The following is a 21,440-nucleotide window of genomic DNA, read 5'->3' on the forward strand; positions in this document are numbered from 1 at the left end:
GGAACACCTCCCATGTTCAGGGCTCCATCTCTCAGACTGTTCTGTCTCACCCACACTGTTCCACCATCACAGTGCAGGTCACGATACCGCACTCACACACCCACTCACTTACCCACTAACCAACCCACTCGCCAACCCACTCACTTATTCACTAACCGACCTACTAACCAACCCCCTCACTAACCAATGCACTCACTCACCCACTAACCAAGCCACTCACCTACTCACTAACCAACCTACTCACTCACCCACCCACTCACCACAGTGCAGGTCAAAACACCGCACTCACCCACCCACTCACCCATCCACCCACTCACCCATCCACCCACCCACTCACCCATCCACCCACTCACCCATCCACCCACTCACCCCCTCACTCCACTGCCGGTCACCTCACTTATCTCTCTCTGCTTCTTCCCTCGCACTGCTCCACTTTGGAAACCCCTCCCACCATCATCTCTGTTCACAAGCTCCTAATTGTAATAACGTTGCTCAATTAAAAACGCGTTGTACACTCTTGTCTCCTGCAGCTGTCGGCGTGCTGTTTGTTGCTGCTCGCTGGGCACACGGCGCGAGTGTGTGAACAACGCGCGGTTCGCGAGCGGCGCTGCCGTGCTTTGAGCCAGGCTGCCCCCGTGTGGACGCGGACTGCAATTGTCCAACAGCCTGCAAGCGCGCACGCTTCACAAATACACGTGCCCGCACGGAGGCTTGCGCGATACGGAGGGGTGCAGCGACGCACCGGATTAATCAATTTTGATATGGATTGTTCGTTGGGTTTTTCGGTAAAGTCACGTAGATAGGTTCAAAGAAATTAACAAAAAACTACGACGTTTCGATCGCAACGAAAGCGTTCGTCATCAGAGTCGTCTCCCACCTGAAGACGATTGCTTGCGTGGCGATCGAAACGTCGTGCTCTATTATTTTTTCTACCTACGTGACTTTACTGAAAGAACCAAAGGGTATGGATTCCTGCAGTCACGAAAGCTTCAAAGCAAGATTACAAGCGTTCGGCTTGTGTTGCGATCGAAACGTCGTAGTTTTTTGTTATTTTCGTTGAACCTTTCTACGTGACTTTACCGAAAGAACCAAAGAATATGAATTCCTGCAGTCACGAAAGCTTTAAGTCAATATTTGATATCGATTCTTCCAGCTACTAACGCGTGCAGTCGAAAGGCGTGTGTCTGCAGCCGTTGCATGTGTTGACGGAGTTTCATGTGGTGCCTCCAGGCCTAAGAGCAGCGGCTGTTGGCCGTCGTGGGCCAGGGTCCACCAATAACATCGCTGACTCAACGAACACGGCGCTCAAATCCTCCCGCGGGCCACTCGCCACGGCCGTGCGGACAACTCATCGTAGAATGGAATCGCGATCCTGAATCTTTACAAACCACCGATTTGCGTCGGAAGCGGAGAGCTACCATCGTACACAAGCGCGGAACCTGGCCCCTGGGATGCGTTCGTTTTCTCTCCAGGTAAAAAAATGTTACACATCCATACGCACCCATAAAAAGGAGTAAAATAACACAATAAAGTTATAATGGCACGCCCTGGAAAGGAAGGTTTTACTTGCACAAGAACAGTTAAAACAGTTACGGTTAGTGGCAACACTATTTTAGTGGCAATAAAATGTGCAAATGTTTACTCGTCTCCGTTGGTGACGTTAAGACGCCGAGAGCGTCTCTCCTTGCTAGGGGCGAGCCCACACACGGAGCCCGGAGCCCACGCACAGAGCACGGAGCACCTGGATAGAGGAACGGCGCCTGCAGGCAGCCCCAGGCCACGCAACGAGGTTCTAGCACAAGCGTGAACACCACGCTCCTCATAACAACAGCAGTAGTAGTAGATCAGAGAACACATTCCTGCGGAGGGTGCTGGTAGGAACGTTGGGTTGCTCGGTCAATGGCCAGGGTCAACGGCGGCGTGGTGTATTCCGCAAATATGCCCGACTGTGAGGGCGGGCACAAGCCGGCGTGAGTAGGTTAAACGTTGAGTTTTATAAGGGCACCACGGGGTGACCAGCCCCTCCCCACCCAGCCCCACCCCTCCCGCCCCCCACCCAGCCCCACCCTCCCCACCCAACCACTCCCCACCCTCCCCACCCAGCCTCTCCCCACCCTCCCCACCCAGCCCCTCCCCTCTCCACCCAGCCCCACCCCTCCCATTTTTGGATGCACGACGGACGGACACAATAATCCCCTGTGGGCTGGTGTAACCAGGAGGTTCCTACCAGTATAACGGGGACAGCCCTGCAGGAGCGCTCACGCAACTACTGGCGGAGGGGCCTCCACTGGAGGGAGCTCTGGAGAGCCCCATCCAGGAGGGTGTTTGGCCTACTCTTCCACGCTGGCTGGACATCTTGCAAGTGGTGGTGATGATGATGATGGTATAATAATAAACATAAAAAGGTGTTTGAGACACCATAAGCACGACGAGAAGTCCCAACATGCTTTGCATGGCAAGATGCTGTCCAAATATTCTGCACGCAAGTTGCGGCAGCCACGTGCTCAAAAGAGCTGAAAGTTTCGGGCTTCGTTTTAGGCGGAAACATGACAACGAAGCAGCTCCGTACCGTTTCCGTCCTTGCGAGGACTCGTCAGTACGGAATAGCCATCGTCGCCTACTGCCGCCTTGAATGGCCGAGGGAGCCGTGCCACGCAGCTCTCACCCTACACGGCGCGGTACGGAAACTCCCGGGCTGTCTGCAGCGCACAGAGAACAGCAAACCAGCCAGAGGAGCGCACAACGCCGACCTGAGACGGCGTGACAACTACGCAAGCAGGAGCCGCAGGCAGTGAGCGCTCTCCTGGCCGTCTCACTGGGTGTTCTGTCGTGCACACACATAGCCTGTGTGTACACACGTGCCCCGCACGCACACACACATAGCCCGTGTGCACACACACCCACACCAAAACCCGCCATTCGTCACTAAGTGACGGTGACGTCACCACTTTGAGGCCACGTGAAGTGTCGAAGGCTCGCTGACAGAAGGTCTCGGGATAGGCCTCGGTGCCATGGGTTGGCTGATTGAGATGACTGGCAGATGCACCAGCTGTACCCCCTACTTGGCGTACACACACCCTGGCATACGCACACCCTGGCGCAAGCACACCCTGGCATACGCACACCCTGGCGTGCACGCACACCCCGCCACCGTGCAGGCGTGCGAGCGCTGCATCCTTGCGCAGTACCTGGCGGAGGATTGCTACTGCCGTCTCGCGAGACGCCGAAAGGGGAAAGCGAAATTATTAGGCGACTTAAATTAGCTTGACATTCAATATTATTTGTTAAACGATTTGTTTTGCAAATAATAAATAGCGACTTGGATAAATACCACGTTGCCTAACTTTCTCCCACCTCCACGTGAGAAGTTCACAACTCGGACACACGGGGCGGGAATATAAACGGTAAATGGCACTCCGTAACTACAAGCCACTATAGTTACAGTCGCTCACACGCGGACACTCTCGTGCTACGCCAGAGTGCATTTAGTGATTGGCTATTGTGCATTTGCATTGTTAATAACACAGAATGTATAAAAGGTAAGAAACACACTCTTCCGTCACAGTATTACTCACTTAGCTGCAATGCAACTGTACATAAATAGCGACTCAGTGCTGTGGCAAAAGGCTTTGCTGCGGAATGACTTAAGTTCTTGAATCTAGCGCCAGGGCCCAAACCTGCCCTGCCACCGGCACAATCCTAGCCGTGCCAGCGTGGGGCTGCCACGGTGTGGGTGGTTTTTCACTGGCTATTTGCCGAGCCGAGCTGGAACCAAACTGCGATTCGCCGGCCTCGCAGGACATTTGAATCCTGCTGGGGGCCGAACAGGGCCAGGGGCGGGGTTAATCGTTTCCCTCATCCTCGTCCATCGCGTGATGCGACGACGCGAGCGGCAGCACACCGCGGGATCTGCGGTGAGCAACATCCTCACGCCTCCTGAGCCCCTGGCGCCCGGCCGGTTCGGCACGGCCCCAGCGCCGCTCGGTTATGCAGTGGAAACATAGGTATGAACTCAGTACTGGTGCTTGTTTTATGGCGCCATCTGGCACTGTCACTTTGTGCTGCTGCCGCTGCCACCGTCAAAGGCAGACTTTTTAGTTTTTTTCAGTGCCAAGTTAAAAATCAGCGGCCGGCGTTCTCAGAAGGGGACGGTGTCGGGCTCGGGGCCCCAACGCCTCGCCACCGCGCCGGCACGCACGCGGCACCGGGAAGCAGATCGCTCGCCAAGACCCGGAGGGCCAAGGATACCGGCACTCTGCGTTCAGGGTTGCGGCAGCGAGGGGCAAGGCCGTGGCGCGTCAGTCCTTGTGCAGCGTTTGGTGCAGGTGAAGGTAGAGAGGCTTCTTGGTCAGAAGGGTGAGCTTCCTCCTCTTGAAGTCCGTTGGTTTTTTGTACCTGGAGACAAACATCGCAAACAACATTACGATGTGCGCCCTCTACTGCTGCCCCTACACTCAGGAACTCCCTTCCCCCAGCCATCTGTGCCGTCGACTACCTACCCATGTTCAAGTCGAGGTTCAATGCCTTCCTTTGTTCCTCTGCCTATCACTGATGGATTAATACGCAGCCTGTTCCTGTGCAGAGTGGTTCATACACAACATAAAACATACCTTACATACACACAACACACGAATACACAACACGACATAAATAGCACACAACACACTGACGCACAACATGGAACGCAAAGGCCTCTCTTAACGCCTGAGCGGTTTGCGTGGACGGCGAGCCCGGCACTCACAGCTCGATGACGACAGGGCCCGGCTTGATCTCGTCCATTTCCATGAAGGCGAAGCACTTGGTGCTGGTGAAGTGCTTCTTCGGCTTGTAGTGCTTGAACTCAAAGAAGATGGCAGCGCCTGTCACGCAGAAGAATGTCGGTGGGGAGGTTGATAGGAACTGGTAAAGACGAAACTTTTTATTTAGTTTTTACAACCAGGCAATGCCCACTGAGCTATGGGCTCTTATTGAGAGGTGACCTATCCACATTTGATGATAGCTCATCCAAGTGGCTGATATCATCATCACACGTGGGCATTTATAGCAGCAGCCAAATGATCTAAACGCGTATTTATAAATGGGGAGGGCAAACCCGGAGGTTCCGGAGAAAAAGCAACGCGACCACTACGGGGATGGGAGAACACAAATTCCCAATAAAAAAACAGGCATCGCCAGGGTCCGGGATCGAACCCACAACCTTCCTGTTTGCCAGGCAATGGAGATAACATCTCGCCACCGCCCAATGTTCAGCTCTTTGTTTACGTTTCATTTGCTGTGGTCACGTTATCGCAGGTAACGACATTACGAGCATCTTCTTTGCTGATCACAACACCAACTTAGTTGTGTGTTGTTTAAGGATCTATAATCATCAGCCATGGTCAGTCCACTGCTGGATGAAGGCCTGCCCAAGCCGTCGCTATCTCGCTGTCATGTGATGTGACAATCCACCCAGCGCGTGCACACGAGGTGCCGACTCCATCACTCTGTCTCCGTTTGTACGTCCTCTGGGCTTTACACAAAGCAACATGGCTCCTATTGCCAGACTACTCCAAACTGTGTCTATGACCCCAGCAGCGCCTTGGTAATGGCCTTGCACTATAAGAATGGTGGGAATACCAAATATGCTAAATTATTAATTATTGCACCTTAACCAGCCGGGTGCCTCATTGGTAGAGTGAGCGGTTCGCAATTTGAAAGATACAAGTTCAAATCCTGGCTGGGGGTTGACTCATCATCCCTCCGAGGTCGATAAAATTCGTACCACTTTGTGGGAAAGTCAACAGTGGTTGCTCAATGGAGAGACTCGCCCCCACCACCATAGGAATGTGGAATTTACACCCCGCTGGTCGTTTGACGTTGAACCGCTTGCGGAGCGGTGCGAGCGTCACCCTTGGGCAGCTGCTCCACGTGCTTCTGAATCTCGACGTCCGTGCCAAAGTGGACGAAGGTGTCCTCCTTCCTGGAGGCCACCGGCGTGTCCTGCACGGGGCTCAGCTCCACGGCGCTCGCGTCTGCGGGCGAGAGAGGCCGGGCACGGTCGGCGAGCATGTCCCGGGCCCGCGGCGTGACCTTCTCAAGCAGTGGTTCTCAACCGGGGGTATGCGGACCCCTGGGGGTGTGTGGCAATGTACCAGGGGGCATGTGAGGTGATTTATAAATGTGTAAAACTATATCATCCGTGAGTCATTGGGGAATAATCGTGTACAAATCTGCGAATATAAAATGGCTACGATAACATTCTAATCCGTATGGTAACCCCAGAACTATGTAAAAGACCTTTCTCAACTCATTGATCGTAAACAATGGGGTTTCCAAGAGTAACCAGCTAGCGTAAACAAATGACGTCACGCACGTAAACAAATGACGTCACGCGTGCAGAGTGTCCGCTGACATTTTTTATTCGCTTGCAGTTACTAGCAGCTAGTTAGAATATCCCTTCTTGGTTCTTTCGGTAAAGTCACGTAGAAGGGAAATAATGAAATAATTATTCCATTATTTAAATTTGTATTCTTTTATTATTTCCCTTATACGTGACTTTACCGAAAGAACCAAGAGGATGAATCCCTGCAGTCACGAAAGCTTTAAATCGAAATTTAGTTAGAATACCTCACAAAATGGACAATCGGTTACAATGTTGATGTTCATTATTCGTACATTCATTTCTCAGAACCATGTTGGCTCAGGCAAGCGGCTGCTCAGTTGAAATAAAATTCAACCGTGCAGTAGCTAAAAAAAACTACAGTAGCCATAAAAGGTTGAGAACCACTGTACTAAAGGATAACATTGCGCTGAAAAGCAATCGGTCGACGAGCTAAAAGATACTTACCCTTAAAAGGAGGAGGCATACATAACTCAGGAGGGAGCACGACACGGCCAACGTTAAACAAACTTCGTGAAACACTTAAAACGGAACGCGTAACGGTACGACATGGTTGTGCCTGCCTGGCGTTCTGCCGTAGCCCTCACCCCATGTATGTACGACAAACGTTTTGTCCGGCCTCCACCAACTATCGCAGGCAATTTGTCTATCATCTCGCGAAGCTTGATCATGAACAGGACACCATGGCAGATGAGTCAGTGTGTGCCGTGCTGGCCTTCATAGGTGCTTGCTAACAGCACTTGCCCCAAAAGTCTGCTGAAGGCTATATGGGGGAACTTTATTGTTGTTGTGTGAGCCATCATCACAATGGTTGGAGCCGACGTGGACGGCCACGGCAACGTTTTATTCGTGACTCTGGGTGCCCGCCGAACTGGAGAACTTTAAAGGAAAAAAACGCCACCTGTGTTAAACATTCTATTTCTTTCTTGATTTGAAGCTTTCGTGACTGCAGGAATCCATACTGTTTGGTTCTTTCAGTCAAGTCACGTAGGTATCAAATAAAATAGATCACGACGTTTCGATCGCAACACCAGCGGTCGTCCTTAGGCGGAAAAAATAGAATCCAGCAGTGGATTATATTTCTTGACTTGATCATTTATAAGGGGGGCTCAGCCCTCAACAGAGGTGGACTCTGCCCCCTTCAGCTCCCCGACGCTACAGGGCTTGCACGCACGCACAGGCGGATGAATCTGCGAGGTGTTCGCATGGAGAGCTTGCGGATATGATAAGACGTTCAACTGTCGTGCAGCGCACACTTCTTACATGCGGCGTGACATCGTACTGGAAGATTTTAGAGAAATAAACAATGCGCGGGCAACGGCGGGCGGAATAAGAAAACGTATTAAAGTACGCAGGCTTCCTTCAGACGAAGCTTCGCTTTTCCAAGCAAAATATACAAATGCAACAAGGAATGTAGAACGCCCCTTCACACATTTGTGGCCGCGTTGAAGAATGTGTGATGTCATAGCCAAACAGTTTATACTTGCTGCCGAGTGAAGCCTTCCTCTGCTAATGCCTTAAACAAGTATACATTCGGAGTGCAACGACACATTAATATCAGTTCTTGAACTCAAGAGGAAGATGCTCGCATATAATTGCATGGGTAATAATTCACGTATATTAGGTGAATGTGGATTGCATCTAAACCCCGCCAAGGTGGCTCAGTGGTAGAGCGAGCGGCTCGCATTCGGAAAGTTGCGAGTTGAAAAAATGTTTGGGGATTGACTCGGGCCCATCATCACTCTGAGGTCATTAAAATATTTACCACTTTGTTGAGCAATCAACAGTGGTTATTCTACAGGTAGATTCTCCCCTGTTTTATGAATGAAACATTTCCATCACTGGCCCCGTCAACAGGCGATGAGCACCCCTTTTGATGCTCATTTGACGAGGAAATGACTTTGCATTTTGTAATATAGTTTACGTGTGAGGAGCGGTGGCGCAGTAGTTGGCGCACTGCAGGATAAACCCTGTAACCCGAGTTTAATTCCTCATCATGGCGAACATGAGTGGCCAGTGATATCCGAACCGTTTCTTTATTTTCCCCTTCACCAACCCATGCCAACCGGTACGGCCAAAGTGAAGTGAGGGAGCTACCGTGTGGGACGCTGGTACCTTTGACGCTCACGGTGATGTACGGGTCGATGCACTGGCCTGCGTCCTTCAGGCCGATCTTGTCGATGCGGATCGTCAGCAGGGTCATGCCGGGCTCAGAGGGCAGGCGGGGCAGCAGCGTGCCTGTGGAGCGGAGGGCATCAGTGTTAGGGGTGCTCTCCAGAGCAATCCAAAGATTTTCCGTGCTCAATTCTTCAGGATGCTTTCAAAACAGCAGCAGACCCCGCATCCTGCCCCCCCCCCCGCATGTCCAGCGTGACGCGGCTGACGGTGCCGATGACGTCACCAAGTCTGGCCCATCACCTCCCATCTAGCAGCACAGGTCGCAAAAAGAGGTCATGGTTTTTATTATAACCGTTTTCGCATTATCTAATTCGTCGAGTAATGGAACCGATAATCGGTAGAGTGGTGTCGTAAAGCGTGGGCCGCCAACGACATGCCAACGTTCGACTCGATCCTCGGTGAGGAAAAGATTCTATACTCCTGATCTACTATCAATGATGAGCAACAGAAGACGGGTTTAACGGCGATAATGATGATGACAAAGACAATGATGATGATGATGATGCGAAAGCGCGCTTGCTATGCCTCAACAAGCCCGTCGTCGCACGTGCCATTACCGGACGGACGGGCGTTGAAGACGTGGGAGGTGACGCCGCCAGCTGCCCCCACCGCGCCGTCCTCCTCCTCCTCCTCGCCCACATCGAGACTCTGTTCCTCACCAGGAGCCAGGAGCCTCCTGCAGGGTGGAGTGAGAGACATCGCATTCGCTACACCTGCTGGAGCCCACCCCATAACTCAGTGGTGATGGGCGTGTGCACAAGACCGATGGCGCAGATATCGGATGCGCAGGTGGTGCAATTGCACCGGGGCCCACGACAGGCCAGAAGAAGGCCCAGGTACCACAAGAGGGCCCACGACAGGCCAGAAGAAGTCCCAGGTACCGCAAGAGGGCCCAGTATACTAGAAGAAGGCCCAGGTACCGCAAGAGGGCCCAGGATACTAGAAGAAGGCCCAGGTACCGCAAGAGGGCCCAGGATACTAGAAGAAGGCTCAGGTACCGCAAGAGGGCCCAGGATACTAGAAGAAGGTCCAGGTACCGCAAGAGGGCCCAGGATACTAGAAGAAGGCTCAGGTACCACAAGAGGGCCCAGGATACTAGAAGAAGGCCCAGGTACCGCAAGAGGGCCCAGGATACTAGAAGAAGGCCCAGGTGCCGCAAGAGGGCCCAGGATACTAGAAGAAGGCTCAGGTACCGCAAGAGGGCCCAGGATACTAGAAGAAGGCTCAGGTACCGCAAGAGGGCCCAGGATACTAGAAGAAGGCTCAGGTACCGCAAGAGGGCCCAGGATACTAGAAGAAGGCCCAGGTACCACAAGAGGGCCCAGGATACTAGAAGAAGGCTCAGGTACCACAAGAGGGCCCAGGATACTAGAAGAAGGCCCAGGTACCACAAGAGGGCCCAGGATACTAGAAGAAGGCTCAGGTACCGCAAGAAGGCCCAGGATACTAGAAGAAGGCCCAGGTACCACAAGAGGGCCCAGGATACTAGAAGAAGGCTCAGGTACCGCAAGAGGGCCCAGGATACTAGAAGAAGGCCCAGGTACCGCAAGAGGGCCCAGGATACTAGAAGAAGGCTCAGGTACCGCAAGAGGGCCCAGGATACTAGAAGAAGGCCCAGGTACCACAAGAGGGCCCAGGATACTAGAAGAAGGCCCAGGTACCGCAAGAGGGCCCAGGATACTAGAAGAAGGCCCAGGTACCGCAAGAGGGCCCAGGATACTAGAAGAAGGCCCAGGTACCGCAAGAGGGCCCAGGATACTAGAAGAAGGCTCAGGTACCGCAAGAGGGCCCAGGATACTAGAAGAAGGCTCAGGTACCGCAAGAGGGCACAGGATACTAGAAGAAGGCTCAGGTACTGCAAGAGGGCCCAGGATACTAGAATAAGGCCCAGGTACCACAAGAGGGCCCAGGATACTAGAAGAAGGCTCAGGTACCACAAGAGGGCACAGGATACTAGAAGAAGGCCCAGGTACCGCAAGAGGGCCCAGGATACTAGAAGAAGGCCCAGGTACCGCAAGAGGGCCCAGGATACTAGAAGAAGGCCCAGGTACCACAAGAGGGCCCAGGATACTAGAAGAAGGCTCAGGTACCGCAAGAGGGCCCAGGATACTAGAAGAAGGCTCAGGTACCGCAAGAGGGCCCAGGATACTAGAAGAAGGCCCACGTACCACAAGAGGGCCCAGGATACTAGAAGAAGGCTCAGGTACCGCAAGAGGGCCCAGGATACTAGAAGAAGGCCCAGGTACCACAAGAGGGCCCAGGATACTAGAAGAAGGCTCAGGTACCACAAGAGGGCCCAGGATACTAGAAGAAGGCCCAGGTACCGCAAGAGGGCCCAGGATACTAGAAGAAGGCCCAGGTACCGCAAGAGGGCCCCGATACCAGAAGAAGGCCCAGGTAGCAGAAGAAGGCCCGGTTACCAGAAGAAGGCCCCGGTTACCGGGCTACTAATAGGGAAGGTAGGGGAATTATAAATTATGCAAGGGGCCCAATTTAATTCCTTGCAGCAGGGCCGATGCCAATCGTGCTAGGCCACTCCACATGGTGAACAAATTCAAATCAGCGAGTTGCTGCATTGCATGAGAAATTGATTTTCTTCATGAGCTTGCATCCGCACCTCCGATTATGACGATTGGCTACGTACGATGTGAAAGAAGTTCAACATACATACGCGCAGTTTATTTTTTCAAATCTGCGTCAAACACACCCATAAAACTATTTCAAACTCTTACGTAAATCTGAATAAAAAAAAAATTGTGATTGTATTGGCAGTGTTGTACAACCACGAACAAAGACGAATGGCTCTACATCTCCGTCATGAACAGAGATGACTCGTTTGACTCTCCCTTCTCTACGAAGCGTGTTAATTTGCATCGTATCGTCACCGTTGTCTAGTTCGTACCTCTGCACAGCAGTCCCCCACTGCATATCTCCGCAATGCGCGCACCGCCACCCCCACTGTTTGTTTGGACAGCATATGAATCAAAAAAGCATTATATATCGAGCTCATTTGGTCAATGCGCTATGAACCCATCGACCTAAGTTAAATTTCTGGCCAAGGCTGATGCCAGTAGCAAATGATTTCTGAACCGGACTTGGGCCCTGTGCACTTTAAACGACCCGCACTGACCAGCATGGTGTAGTATTATCATACTAAACCCCAACCACTGACATTGTGTAGAGGCCTTCATTCAGCAGTGGGAAAAAATTATAATAGTAATAAAAGTGTTATAGGCCGTATCGAGCAAATGGCCCCACTGCAGGGACAACTGCTGCCACACTGCCGGAAGGTTGCGTTTCACCACAACTTACTCTCGCTCACCAGCGTGGCTTCGCAGCCCACTGCAGGGCACCCGCATAAAATTACGAGCCAGACACAGAGGGAAAAACATCACAGGAAAGGAGCAGGCTGAAAACAGGAAGTGCTACAAACAAAAACGGTGGCCAGACGGCCTCGCCCGGCCCGCGCAGGATTGGGTGTGGGCACCGTGCTCCCCGGGGTCCCCTCGCACACAAAAGGCAGCGACCATCCGGAGCACGCCGGCGACGGGGCACCGTCACAACACGGATGCGGCGCAGGGCATGCCAGCCAGTCCGTAGGCCGGCCGGCCGGCTCGTGGCCCCCCCTCCGTTCAGTCGCTCGGTCGTCTAGCGAGCGTGTCCCCGCAAATAATTTCTGTCGAGCCGTGAAATTGTGACGCATCCTCAGCAGGTGTGGGACTCATCTTCTTGGTAGAAGGGAAATAATTAAATAATAAAAAATGTACATCATTAAATAATTCTCACGACGTTTTGGCCACAACGCAAGCAGCCGTCCTCAGGTGAAGAACAGGTCTGTCGGAAAGACAGCGTCATTCAGACCATACTTCACCACTTTCCGACAGACCTGTTCTTCACCTGAGGACGGCTGCTTGCGTTGTGGCCGAAACGTCGTGAGAATTGTATTTTATTCAGTTTTATTTGTATTATTTTATTATTTCCCTTCTACGTGACTTTACCGAAAGAACCAAGAAGATGAATCCCTGCAGTCACGAAAGCTTTAAATCGAAAAAACAGGTGTGGGACGTCGACGCGCCCAGAACGGCACGGCTCGTTACCTTTGGGGCAGGGGCTGAACATCAAATGGGAATTCTTTGTTGTACGTGAGAATGTTCTTTATTACTGTGAAAAGAGATAAAAAAAAGTAATGAATGTAACTTGAAAAGGAGGGTTCATTCATATCACAGTGGCGTGACTGTGTTGCTATGAACACTGTCATTTCAAGTTATGACTTAGATACAGGGAAACAGTGACGAGTGCATTGCACTATGAACCCGGAGATCTGAGTCTGCTTCCCAGCCAGGGATAACGCCAGCTGTTAGTGATATCTGAACTGGTCCTGGTCTCCCCATTCACTACCCGCACTACCCAGTGTGGTGAAGTATGGCAAACAACCCCCATCTGGCACAGTTCCATATATGATTATCAGCGATGACCAATCCATTGCTGGATAAATATCATTAATGTAGTATCCTGTGAGAATAAAATGCACCGTGGCCAAAAGGGGAATAAACAGCACTCGCCTGGTTCCAGTTGCTTCAAATCTTCGAGTGGAAATTCTTCATTTGATTGTGTGGTCTAAAAGAGTACAACAATATATATAAAGTTATTTGTATACCAAAGAAAAGTATCTTGGCATAATAAATAACAATAATAATACATGTATTTTACATTAAATCATAGTCGTTTACACATTGTACATATATTCTTTTTCACGGTTTACATTTTCAGCGCAAACAATACAATGCAGTGAGACACTTTAAGTAGAAACAGAATGGTTTGTGTCGTCATAAACTTACTGCAGGATTATGGACTCGTATAGAGTACAGCGTAGAGTATAGAAGTACAGGGTCTAGTACAGAAGTACAGGGTAGGGTATAGAAGTACAGGGTAGAGTATAAAAGTACAGGGTAGGGTATAGAAGTACAGGGTAGGGCACAGAAGTACAAGGTAGAATATAAGAAGTACAGGGTAGGGTATAAGAAGTACAGGGCAGAGCACAGAAGTACAGGGTAAAGTATAAGAAGTACAGGGTAGGGTACAAAAGTACAGGGTAGAGTATGAGAAGTACAGGGTATGGTAAAGAAGTACAGGGTACGGTACAGAAGTACAGGGTAGGGTACAGAAGTACAGGGTAGGGTACAGAAGTACAGGGTAGGGTAGAGTAGTACAGGGTCGGGTACAGAAGTACAGGGTAGGGTACAGAAGTACAGGGTAGGGTACAGAAGTACAGGGTAGGGTACAGAAGTACAGGGTAGGGTACAGAAGTACAGGGTAGGGTACAGAAGTACAGGGTAGGGTACAGAAGTACAGGGTAGGGTACAGAAGTACAGGGTAGGGTACAGAAGTACAGGGTAGGGTACAGAAGTACAGGGTAGAGTACAGAAGTACAGGGTAGAGTATGAGAAGTACAGGGTAGGGTATAAGAAGTACAGGGTAGAGTATGAGAAGTACGGGGTAGGGTACAGTACCTGCAGAGACTGACTCCGCACCTCCAGGCAGGCGGCAATCTTCCCCAGGATTTTCTGAAGAAAATTAAAAACACGATTCCAGATGAACAGGAATCATAATAATTGTCAAATACTTACCTAGGAAAGTTTCGTCGAGTCTCAAGGCTCTTTTGCAAGAGGGTCTTGTTTTAACCTTGAGAACCAATTTAATAGTATGAATGAGTGTTCATTTAGTGGGACAAAACCAGAGCACCAGGAGAAAATACACATAAGAGTGGATACCACCCAACATACAATGCAAGCCTTGTGATGCAAGTCCCCCGAAAAAACAACTTCATACAAAGACTACAACAGACTAGATGCCCTGTTAAACAATATATCACCATTGGCACAGAGAATATAAACAGTTAACAGTGTCATAGAAACCTCAAGCCAATTGTTCCCTTCGTTTCTCATGTAAAGCAGTACGCTTTAAGCACAAACAACGTCACTCCAGGTGTTTTATGCAATCAGTCACTGGCCCACAAGTGCCCCTTGCAGAGCGGCCAACTCCGCTTGGTGCACACCCATGTTTATTAACGAGCGGTGCCTCTGCCAAGCTTGTTTTGGAGGCCTGCTGAGCTCTGTCGGTGGTCTGTCCAGGAAATAATTCAGTTTTAAGCCCCCTTCGTTGGCTTTACGCTTTGCCGCAGGGACCTCGGCCTTTTGGTGTTGCGAACCCGGCGGTTTGGTCTGTCACATACAGATCAGCCTTTGGTCAATCCACTGCTGGATGAGGGCCTCCTTATGCCGTCGTAGGGGCTATTTGATCAACTTGCACTGACGCTGGTCAGTGCAGGTTGGTGAAAGTGGGAAGCATAAACGTGGGGGCATAAAAGTACACTGCCCACAAAGGTCTGTGTGACTCGAGTGATTAATAAATAAATCTACCCTTTCCTCGGGGGCAGGGCCATCTAGAGGGGGGAGCGGGGCCCGGAGCAAATCCCACCGTGTGGGCCCCCCGACGCCTTCAAACAAAAGCTGAAGTATTACTTCTGGCACCGTAACGTCGAAACGCGGGGTCCCCCAAATCACGGAGCCCGGTGTAACAGGCTAAAATAACCCCTGCCCCGATTAAACCCGGGTATAGTTTGGCCCAGGCCAGAGTATACCCGGGGGGATAAAGTATCCTCGGCTAAACTATACCCCCCGGGGGTTTAAACTAGACTGGGCCAGACCATACCCCTCCAGGCCAGAACATGCCCCATGTGAAAGTTCAAAGGCAATTATCCATACAGAGAACAGCCGACAAAGAACTTCAATCGATATCTAAAAAGCATATAAATGGAAGCAAGAATCTCAATTTGATCAATTGAAGCATTTTAATGGGGTAGGGGTAATATTAAAGTTTTTATGGTTGAAGCAATCAAAGTCTATGTGTTTACAGTTTTAAATAAAATGTTGGAAAAATTTAGTAATTCACGTGTATATCGCTCAACACTATTACTATCATGGGGATATGATTTGGCCTAGAGGGGCATAATTTGGCCTAGGCCATAATATACCCCAGAGTATAAATTGGCCTAGGCAATAATATACCCGGGTATAATCTAGCCAGGGCCGTTTTAACCCCGGGTATACTACGGCCTGTGGGTATACTCCGGCCTGTTACACCGGGGCGGTCGCCTAGATTCGCCGTACCCTAGGGACGGCTCCGATCAGGGGCATCTTACAGCAATCGGCAACTGTTCTGAAACCAATGAAAGGGCAGCGCCCTACACAGGCATCTGTGTTTAGTAAATTGTATCCACAGAAAGCTTCCAACTACAGCCAGTGACCAAATTGCCCAGAATGCACCCGATCTTAAGCTCAGCAGGCTTGAGCTTGGAGAGCTCTTGACTGAGTGACCGCCGTGCATGAACAGGATGTGATAGGCGGTTGCAGAGTTGCACTGCGTGCTGGTCAGCAGAGGGCAGTGCAGCTAAATAAATTTGTTATATGGTTCTTCTAAGTTCCCACGTCTATATTCCCTGCCTTCACCACCCCCCCCCCCCCATGATCTGTGTGGTAAAGTATGATCGATCACACGCACACACATTACGTGCTCATGCAGTAGGCCTTCAAACTTGTGGAGACAGCTTGATTTATACAAAATGAAACGCACAATAGAAATGAGACAATATGCAAGACGGACAAAACACCTCGCGAAGAACGTGTGACCAATCAATACAAATGAGACGGAACGTAGGAATCCAGATGCTGAAAACCCATCCTGCAGTTGAGAATCCGCATACCTTCTGGTCTTCAGTGAATCCCGAGCAGTTTGGCGGTGACTGTGCCTCTTTGAGAAGCTGCCTGGCAAGGCTGCAAGCACCAGATAGTCAACACGGGAAGCAATGGCATCAGTCCCTGCAGTCGCTGCATCACAAACCTCCTATCGAGTAGAGGATCAACAACACAATGCACAACACATCACCACTGATGATGATAATGACGACGATGATGGGAATGGAAATCGATTTTTAATGAAACAGGTTGGGAGTTATTTGAAATGAGTTATGTTCAATCAAATTGTGGTTATCCAGGAAGTTATATTTGTATATGCAAATCACGGTTTATCACTCAACTTGAAAAGTGGGTTGTGCTGTAGGAATATTTTTCACGTGCGAATGATTACTGATGTTTGAGTTATTTAGTGATGGATGATTACTTGTGGACAGGAAGATTCTGTACTTTGTGATGGTGATTACTCGTGGACAGGATGATTCTGTACTTTGTGATGGTGATTACTTGTGGACAGGAAGATTCTGTACTTTGTGATGGTGATTACTCGTGGACAAGATGATTCTGTACTTTGTGATGGTGATTACTTGTGGACAGGATGATTCTGTACGTTGTGATGGTGATTACTCGTGGACAGGATGATTCTGTACTTTGTGGTGGTGATTACTAGTGGACAGGATGATTCTGTACTTTGTGATGGTGATTACTAGTGGACAGGATGATTCTGTACTTTGTGATGGTGATTACTAGTGGACAGGATGATTCTGTACGTTGTGATGGTGATTACTAGTGGACAGGACGATTCTGTACTTTGTGATGGTGATTACTAGTGGACAGGGATGATTCTGTACGTTGTGATGGTGATTACTAGTGGACATGATGATTCTGTACGTTGTGATGGTGATTACTAGTGGACAGGATGATTTTGTACGTTGTGATGGTGATTACTCGTGAACAGGATGATTTTGTACGTTGTGATGGTGATTACTCGTGAACAGGATGATTTTGTACGTTGTGATGGTGATTACTAGTGGACAGGATGATTCTGTACTTTGTGACGGTGATTACTAGTGGACAGGATGATTCTGTACTTTGTGATGGTGCTTACTTGTGGACAGGATGATTCTGTACGTTGTGATGGTGATTACTAGTGGACAGGATGATGCTGTACTATGTGATGGTGATTACTAGTGGACAGGATGATTCTGTACTATGTGATGGTGATTACTAGTGGACAGGATGATTCTGTACTATGTGATGGTGATTACTAGTGGACAGGATGATTCTGTACTTTGTGATGGTGATTACTAGTGGACAGGATGATTCTGTACTATGTGATGGTGATTACTAGTGGACAGGATGATGCTGTACTATGTGATGGTGATTACTAGTGGACAGGATGATTCTGTACTTTGTGATGGTGATTACTAGTGGACAGGATGATGCTGTACTATGTGATGGTGATTACTAGTGGACAGGATGATTCTGTACTTTGTGATGGTGATTACTAGTGGACAGGATGATTCTGTACTATGTGATGGTGATTACTAGTGGACAGGATGATTCTGTACTTTGTGATGGTGATTACTAGTGGACAGGATGATGCTGTACTATGTGATGGTGATTACTAGTGGACAGGATGATTCTGTACTTTGTGATGGTGATTACTAGTGGACAGGATGATTCTGTACTATGTGATGGTGATTACTAGTGGACAGGATGATTCTGTACTTTGTGATGGTGATTACTAGTGGACAGGATGATGCTGTACTATGTGATGGTGATTACTAGTGGACAGGATGATTCTGTACTTTGTGATGGTGATTACTAGTGGACAGGATGATTCTGTACTTTGTGATGGTGATTACTAGTGGACAGGATGATTCTGTACTTTGTGATGGTGATTACTAGTGGACAGAATGATTCTGTACTTTGTGATGGTGATTACTAGTGGACAGGATGATTCTGTACTTTGTGATGGTGATTACTAGTGGACAGGATGATTCTGTACTTTGTGATGGTGATTACTAGTGGACAGGATGATTCTGTACTTTGTGATGGTGATTACTAGTGGACAGGAAGATTCTGTACTTTGTGATGGTGATTACTAGTGGACAGGAAGATTCTGTACGATGTGATGGTGATTACTAGTGGACAGGATGATTCTGTACGATGTGATGGTGATTACTAGTGGACAGGATGATTCTGTACGATGTGATGGTGATTACCAGTGGACAGGAAGATTCTGTACTTTGTGATGGTGATTACCAGTGGACAGGAAGATTCTGTACTTTGTGATGGTGATTACTAGTGGACAGGATGATTCTGTACGATGTGATGGTGATTACTTGTGGACAGGATGATTCTGTACTTTGTGATGGTGATTACTAGTGGACAGGATGATGCTGTACTTTGTGATGGTGATTACTAGTGGACAGGATGATGCTGTACGTTGTGATGGTGATTACTAGTGGACAGGATGATTCTGTACGTTGTGATGGTGATTACTAGTGGACAGGATGATTCTGTACTTTGTGATGGTGATTACTAGTGGACAGGATGATGCTGTACTTTGTGATGGTGATTACTAGTGGACAGGATGATTTTGTATTTTGTGATAGTGATTAATAGTGAACAGGATGAGTCTGTACTTTGTGATTGTGACTCCTGGTGGCCAGGATAATTCTGTATCTCTGTATTTTTCTATGGAGAGTCTCAACGAGTCTCAAGACACGAATCTAGGGGGGGGGGGTCATGCATTGCGGCACAGTATTTGGTCAGTTCCTTTATTAAGAAACAAACACTTCTGTTCACGATGTATTCTAGTGGATGGTGAATATGATCGACACAATGATGCTGTTGATGATTGCTATTGCTGAACTTTTGATGATAATGATGAGGTCGATGACTGCTTGATTTCTTATTACTTCTAGATTTGAAGCTTTCGTGACTGCGAGAATTCATACTCTTAGGTTTTTTTGGTAAAGTCACGTAGGTAAAAAATTAAATTAAAATTAATAAAAGTAAAATAAAAATCACGACTTTTTGGAGGCAACACAAGCTTCCGTCTTCAGGTGGATTACTGATTGTTGATGATGTTGAAGATTTCTGCTGATGATTTTGGCTCGTGATTATTGCCTATTTTTTTGTAACTATGATGATTGCTGTTAATATTGATTCACATTGCTGTTGATTTCAAAGTGTGATTATGACATTGATGGCTGTGGATGACTTGATTGTGACCATGATGATGATGTTGACTATATGTATTATCATACATATATATTCTTGGTAAGAACCAAGAATATGAATCCCTGCAGTCACGAAAGCTTTAAATCAAAATGTATCATACATATAGTCAACAGACTGATTACATCTGATGATGGATGCAAAGTATTTCTGTAAATTACTTTTAACTGTTGTTGACATGACTGCTACAGACAATCCCTAGTAACTGCACTTAAAGTCAATTACCTATGCTACGTATGTGTTGAGTTTTTATGTTGAATGTGTGGAGTTAATTGTGTTCTTGGTGTTATTATTACTTGTGTTATTCGTGCTTGTGCACCGCTACAAACGCAGTGTCACCTTGTAATTTAATAGGTAACTATTCCAATAGAAACTTACAAGTGTTGATCAGGAATAATTTAAATGTTTTATTCTTATCGGGCACTCTGATGTAAAGTGCAGACTCGAAATCTTCTCCACTCTATCTCCTTGACCTCTCTATGCGTGTCCTATGAAGAAGGGCCATTCCTTAAGACGTCGCCTGTTATATCATTTTCCTATCATGACAAATATGTTAAGTTTCGTGGCTATTTATGCTCCTTGTACTGGACTCAAAGGACCCCTGCATACGAGATGTTCCATCAGAGGCGATTATACAAGCAAAGCATTTTCATAAATATATGTAGTACTGGAGATGATGATAACGATGTTGACTTCGTACCACTGCCATCATTGTGATAACGAGAAATGAATGAACTCCCCACCCTATAACTCACACACACCAATGCCCCCATCTCACACTCATACACGGCTACATCCATCTACACCTCATCCCAGTGTGTGTGTGTATAGGCATCAGACCCCAGCGAGATCCACACAACCTGCACAGCATCACCGCACTCACATCATGTACTCGTCCACCGCCTCCACCAGCTGGCCCCACGAGTCGAAATCCGTTGCTTTTCCAAAGCTGCCATGCCACTTCAACACCAGCTTTCCGATGTCGCCCATCCTGACTTGACACCACGGGGGCTGCAGAGATGCGCACAGGAGAATCGGGCGACGGGAGGACCTCGGTCGAGCGAAGAGGTCTGGGATGTGGGAGCAAGGAGGATGGGGGAGAACGAGGAGGATGGATGGAGGAGCCCGGCTGAGTGGAGTTCCACGCCTGCTCGGCCGAGGAGAGCAGTGCGGAGTGGAGCAGAGCGGATTGCATCGGGCGGAGTTACTCCGAGCACTGCTTGCGTCTTAAGGAGGATTTGAATCCTCGCACACACATGGATAGGCACCAGACGCTGTCTCCCCGACAGACCTGGTCTTCACCTGAGGACGGCTGCTTGCGTTGTGGCCGAAACGTCGTGAGAATTATTTTGTTATGTTTTATTTTTATTATTTTATTACTACCCTTCTACGTGACTTTACCGAAAGAACCAAGAAGATGAATCCCTGCAGTCACTAAAGCTTTAAATCGAAATTAATAGGTACCATAGCGTTTGATAAATGTTATATATATTTTAAAATATTAATATTACAGAACTTTGTCAATCCACTGCTGAATTAAAGACTCCCCCACGCCACGTCGCTCATGGAGTTGACCATACTTCACCACTCTGGATGGTGAAGTGGGGGGGGGTGCAAGGATCGGTTTTGATGTCACTCCCAACTGATGTTAGCCGTGATCGGGAATCGAACTCTGATGGCATTGTTCATAGGGCAGCGCGCTAACCCCTGCGCCACCTCTCCACCATTATAATAATACTAACGCATGAATAATGAAATCAGCGTTGTTCATTCTGTTGCCGGTTCAGACACTGGAAAATTCTACTTTTGCATGACGAGACCATGTACTGAGCTATTTCCATAGGCTGGCCCATGTTGATTGTTCACAATGTGGTGACTGTTGT

At 48.7% G+C, this 21,440-nt stretch overlaps 1 protein-coding gene across 1 annotated transcript; it reads right to left on the bottom strand.

The window, feature by feature from the left end:
• Positions 1-2,132: 2,132 nt before the first annotated feature.
• AIDA (axin interactor, dorsalization associated) lies at positions 2,133-20,724 on the bottom strand. The gene is made up of 10 exons (XM_078864529.1): positions 20,441-20,724; positions 16,320-16,389; positions 14,068-14,121; positions 13,120-13,174; positions 12,655-12,718; positions 9,115-9,233; positions 8,495-8,617; positions 5,889-6,011; positions 4,742-4,859; positions 2,133-4,395 (listed from the first exon to the last, which is right to left on the bottom strand). Exons 1-10 carry the CDS (start codon positions 20,545-20,547, stop codon positions 4,299-4,301), a joined length of 930 nt encoding a protein of 309 aa, XP_078720655.1. The 5' UTR covers positions 20,548-20,724; the 3' UTR covers positions 2,133-4,298.
• Between the last annotated feature and the right edge of the window lie 716 nt (positions 20,725-21,440).

Source organism: Lampetra fluviatilis, chromosome 18 (assembly GCF_964198595.1).
Source record: "Lampetra fluviatilis chromosome 18, kcLamFluv1.1, whole genome shotgun sequence".
NCBI classification, from domain to species: Eukaryota; Metazoa; Chordata; class Hyperoartia; order Petromyzontiformes; family Petromyzontidae; genus Lampetra; species Lampetra fluviatilis.

Coding starts and splice junctions, on each gene's coding strand:
- AIDA (XM_078864529.1), bottom strand. CDS start 20,547: ATGGGCGACATCGGAAAGCTGGTGTTGAAGTGGCATGGCAGCTTTGGA. Junction 16,390..20,440: donor GCGGTGGACGAGTACATGAT/GTGAGTGCGGTG, acceptor TGGTGCTTGCAG/CCTTGCCAGGCAGCTTCTCA. Junction 4,860..5,888: donor CGTGGAGCAGCTGCCCAAGG/GTGACGCTCGCA, acceptor TCTGCGTGACAG/GCGCTGCCATCTTCTTTGAG.